The sequence below is a fragment of the Notothenia coriiceps genome, unplaced genomic scaffold (genome assembly GCF_000735185.1).
Source record: "Notothenia coriiceps isolate Sejong01 unplaced genomic scaffold, NC01 NC01_scaffold00011077, whole genome shotgun sequence".
NCBI lineage: Eukaryota > Metazoa > Chordata > Actinopteri > Perciformes > Nototheniidae > Notothenia > Notothenia coriiceps.
The window spans coordinates 1,092-5,741 of record NW_011343778.1 but is presented as its reverse complement, the minus strand read 5'-3'; the positions used below and the strand labels follow the sequence as shown (position 1 = coordinate 5,741).

Genomic DNA, 4,650 nt, shown 5'->3' with positions numbered 1-4,650 from the left:
CGCACACTTTGGCTCTTGAACCATTCTCCGCTTCCTATTGCACTCTTGCCGTGGTCTCGCTATCCAGCCTGCTAAAGGCCCATAGCATCAGGGTCTGCCCTCCTGTCTGGTGTTCCACAGCTGCCCTGCTCACAAACTTCACTAGCCTTGCTGTTTGGTTAACTTTTATTAGGGGTATCTGGATATTATACCAAATACGCGGGGCTGGTTTGTTGTCATATCCCCACAAAACACCCCTCGGTCACACTGCGAATCCAGTTTTACCTGTTATCCGTTGGTTGTACATGTAGGCATACAGACCCAAATTTCTGGCGATGGTGTAATACATCTAGCCTTCTTGGCCTGCTCAGCAGTCCTGGGTAGCAGGGCTGCTGCCCTGTACGCCCTATTAAAGCATCTGCTTACGTTTACACGCCTGCCCTGTATTGTATTGCATCAGGTGCCATTAGCTGTTTTGGTAGGCTTGCTTTAAATAGCATGCACCTGCCCGCCATCTCAAATAGGAGTACGCCAACCCCTCTCAGCGGTCCGCTTTCTGGTTGCCGGGGGAATTACGGGAGCTGACGTTTCATGTCTGGATTTATTTTTCCTCATCAGGTGGGGGTTTTGGGAAATCATTGCATGTATACTCCGTTCCGTATTTTATGATCGCATGCACATCACTTGGGGTCCCATTAAGGGGATATATGCTGCTTAGGAACTTTTTTCGTAGCTTGGTACTTTGTCGCTTTTCTTTTTCGAAAATATACGGCAACACTGGCCCCCGCTCGAGTTAATCGTCATGTGGTGAACGACAGGTCATAGTTTGGTAACCACTGCCTGACTGTGGTTGGGCTACAGGACACTGGCCTAGGCTCTGGGGCTGTGCACCATCTGTAAGGGAGCCTTCTGCTCTGGTATCGCGGGCTTTCTATTTCTGCGTTTTGGGCCAACTTTCCGTTGAATACACACCTTCACACTCCAATGTTTCGGCCGGCCTAACTGCCTTGCCCTTGTCTGCATACCCTCAATCCACTTCTGCAACTTAAGAAGCATCGTCTAATTACAGTAGGGTGCCCTAAATATCTCATGCCATGGTCTGAATGTCATGACGATGCAATTACATTGTCATTAGCACTACCCTCAGTATGCCAGATTAGTTTACAATTTTTCCATAACGATGATGCTCAAACTCTGGATACACGGTCTTCTGGTTATCAGCTGCGTCTTCTCTATCTTTAAAGACAACCGTGCCCCCACTGGTAGTCGCCGCCTGTTACCGGAGAAGATGTTCTGGGGTACCGACGGTATGAATAAAGCGTCTCTCAGGGCGTGGGCCTTGGTGTCGCCGTCCTCCGCTGTCGATTAGGGAAACCTCAGGCAATTTCCCCTTCTCCGTGAGCGACCCCGCTGCATCGGGTGCCCGTCTGCCAACTCGACGCTTGTGCTTTTCTTGTCTGAACGCGCGTCGGAAACTTTGACTTGGGTCCTCGGTGATGATATGTGATGTGGCTCCGGTGTCCACCATCAGGCCTCCTCTCCCTGGATGCCGCTCGGCCGGCTGCTGCTCCCCGTTCGCCTCATCTTGAACGCGAACGTCGGCGCCGTCTCATATTCTTGTGTTTTGCACGCTCCCATCCCTTTTGTCCTTACTCCGCTCCTTTATCCTTACGCGCTACATGTGGCGTCTTTGTGTGTGTCGCCTTCTCGCATGACTAGCACACATGTCTTCTGTCCGACAGTCTTTCGCTCGGTGACCTTTGGTGCCACACTTGAAGCACACCATCTCTGTGGTCTTCTTTTGTACCGCGTCACGTGCGTTGTCTTGGCGGGTCGTCCCCGCCCGGTTTCCTCCCTGGGTCTTCGATCACACTGTCGCCCAGGACTCGCTGGCATTTGTCTTCTCTGTTTCTTCACAAACTTCGTGGCTTAGTCTTGAATCTCAGCACATGTGATATTATCATTTGCTATGTGCCACCATGTATTGCGAATGGCTTAAAACTCCCAGGCAGTCCCTTTTAAGACCTAGGCTACTAGTAAGACCAATCTCCCCAACGTTCCTCACCTGCATTCGCAGTGCTGTGATGGCTGTTTCTGGCTCTGGATACGATGTAAGTCCATAATCTTTCGTCGCGCCGCTTTCTGGAGCGATGTAAGCATTGGTGTACAGGTTAATATTCGGGTTTTCCGCCCGTTGCCCGGCATAATACTCTACGCTTAATATGTTTTTGAGCCTTTTCTTCATCGGTCGCAGCATCCCTCATAACTAATGAGAGGGCTTCTTGTCGTACGTCCCCCCCAACACTGTTGAATTAATCTCAGCACATACGCGTCGGCATTTTTCTTGTCGTCTGCCGCTCTTTCCGCTTCAGTCCTTGGTTCTCCCAGGACCGTGTGTTTTAGTCCAATTAAATGGAAATGTCCCAACATTTTGGTCTCCCAAATCTCATATTTGGTCTCATCTCCGTCGAACGCCAGTCGAGGCAACCTGCTTGTCCCTCGTTGATCCATGATGCTAGCTTGCTCTCCTTGCTAGCTTAGCAACCCGTTAGCACGCTGTTTGTTGCGACTACTACACGGTGGAAACCGACAAACTTTTCTTCCGAACGACTCCTGGGCCCATAACCTGTTAAGTTATGCTTAGTTCTGCAGCTTAACGTTGCATTCGGAGAAAAACACGGAGATGTAATCCATTTAGCCAAGCCTGGCATATTTTATTATAAGGGCTGCACGCATCACTCTCACGGTGACAGCCTCCACTGGAATGAACTGGTTCCACACACACGTGGCAATCAAGAGCTGTGATTAGCCTATAGGAGGCAGGCATGCATCCTATATCCCTTGTCCTTGCGCCTCACTGTGGCACAAGCACAACATTGCACATCACATGGAACAGTACAGTACCACATACAAGTGAGGACATATATCCCATCAAATCTCAACAGCAGGTACTACTACAACTACTACTACTACTTAACAGCATCCTGTATGGCTCATCATCCAAAATTCAAAATAAACTGTAATATATCCAGAACTGCGCTGCCCGCCTCCTCACCCACACCCGCTCCAGAGACCACACATCACCCCCGTCCTTCAAAACCTGCACTGGCTCCCTGTCCGTCAACGAATAAACTTCAAAATCCTTCTGCTAACACACAAAGTTCTCAACAACCAGGCCCCCCCCACCACCCTACCTCACCGACCTGATCCACCACCACATCCATTGAGCCACATGAGCCTTCGCTCATCAGAAGCCAACCTCCTTTCTATCCCTACACGAACCAAGCACCGAACCTGGGGGGACAGAGCCTTCTCCATTGCTGCCTCCACCCTCTGGAACTCCCTTCCACAACACATCAGAGACTGCACCGACCCCCCCAACTTCAAAACACTGACCAAAACACACCTCTTCAGACTGGCTTTTAATTTGTGAATTATGTTGTGTTGCTGTTTTAATATTTTGTTATTCTTTTATATGTGTTGCTGTTTTAATATATATTTTTTATTCTATTATATCTCGTTTTATCACCATTGTAAAGCGGCTTTGAGCACCTGAAAAAGCGCTTGGAAATTAAATGTATTATTATTATTATTATTATGAAAATAACCTGCCGATGCTCCATGGTGGGGGCTATGGTAGAAATTGCCGGGATTTGCGTTTTTACCCCCTTAATGTCTGACCAATTGTTGAACAGCATTTCCGTGCACATGACTTGTGTTTAAAGTTTATAGTTCGTTTGAGTTTTGCCTGCAAACCGAACCTTCTGAAAAATGAAACAATGTAACAAACTGTCATCTGGTGCATACTAGAGAAACTGACTAGTATTAAGGTGTGAATGCGACCTAAGGCTACCACTTACATATTAAGACATTTTTAATAATGATTGAGATACTCGCTTAACCTAAGAATAACATTTTGATCCAGGTTTCATTACCTGCATAAGGAATTGCGCCCCGTGTCTCAGGTTGTCAGCAAACACATGAGTGTAAAAAGCCTTGATACGTTTTTTATTGAGCCAGCGCTGACATCGGACATGTTCCTGAGATAACTCCTTCAAGTTTGGCCGACGGGTCACCTGAACGGGTAATGACAGGAAAAAGACAGAGGAGAATCATGCAGAAAGTGTTTCAGTGATGTTAAGAATGTAGTGAAGGTAACAGACTGAACTGAATGTGTACATACTGTCCTGACGTGAGCACAGACCATGAGGCCCACGTTCTTTGTGAAAGAATTCACCAGCTGAATGAGAGCAGGACGGGAGTTTGGATACCCAGTCATCACCAGACACTGCGGCCTGGGAACGGGGAATTCAAACATTTAAAGATTAAATTAAACATTGCATAAAAATGTTTTAAAAGCACTATCAGTTTTGATGGAAATCACATGTTGGTCTTTTCTAATCAAATTCTGCAACAAAAAAAAAAAGACACTGTTTCCACAATCTGGCAAAAGGAACGTTTAAGTTTTTAGGTTTATTCATTCACTTTTGGAAACTAAACAATTACAATTGTCAGTGGACTGCATTTGTGTAGCGCTTTCCCTGTGAGGTTCCTTCTCGGCAAGTTGACTTTATGTTGTCATTTTGTCATTCCTGTCTTATTTTGTGACTCACCTCTCCTCTTGTTTCAGTTTGATTGAGCTTGATTGTTCCCCGCCTGTGAAATCATCCA

General features: G+C 47.0%; 1 protein-coding gene across 1 annotated transcript in view; it reads right to left on the bottom strand.

Moving 5' to 3' along the window:
* Positions 1-4,297, bottom strand: part of LOC104946442 (solute carrier family 12 member 2) — a 12,639-nt gene extending 8,342 nt beyond the window's left edge. The window contains exons 1-2 of the mRNA XM_010772281.1: positions 4,163-4,297; positions 3,915-4,055 (exon numbers count right to left, since the gene is read on the bottom strand). Of these exons, the coding sequence (XP_010770583.1) occupies positions 3,915-4,055; positions 4,163-4,297 (276 nt within the window). The remainder of the gene's footprint in view (positions 1-3,914; positions 4,056-4,162) is intronic.
* Between the last annotated feature and the right edge of the window lie 353 nt (positions 4,298-4,650).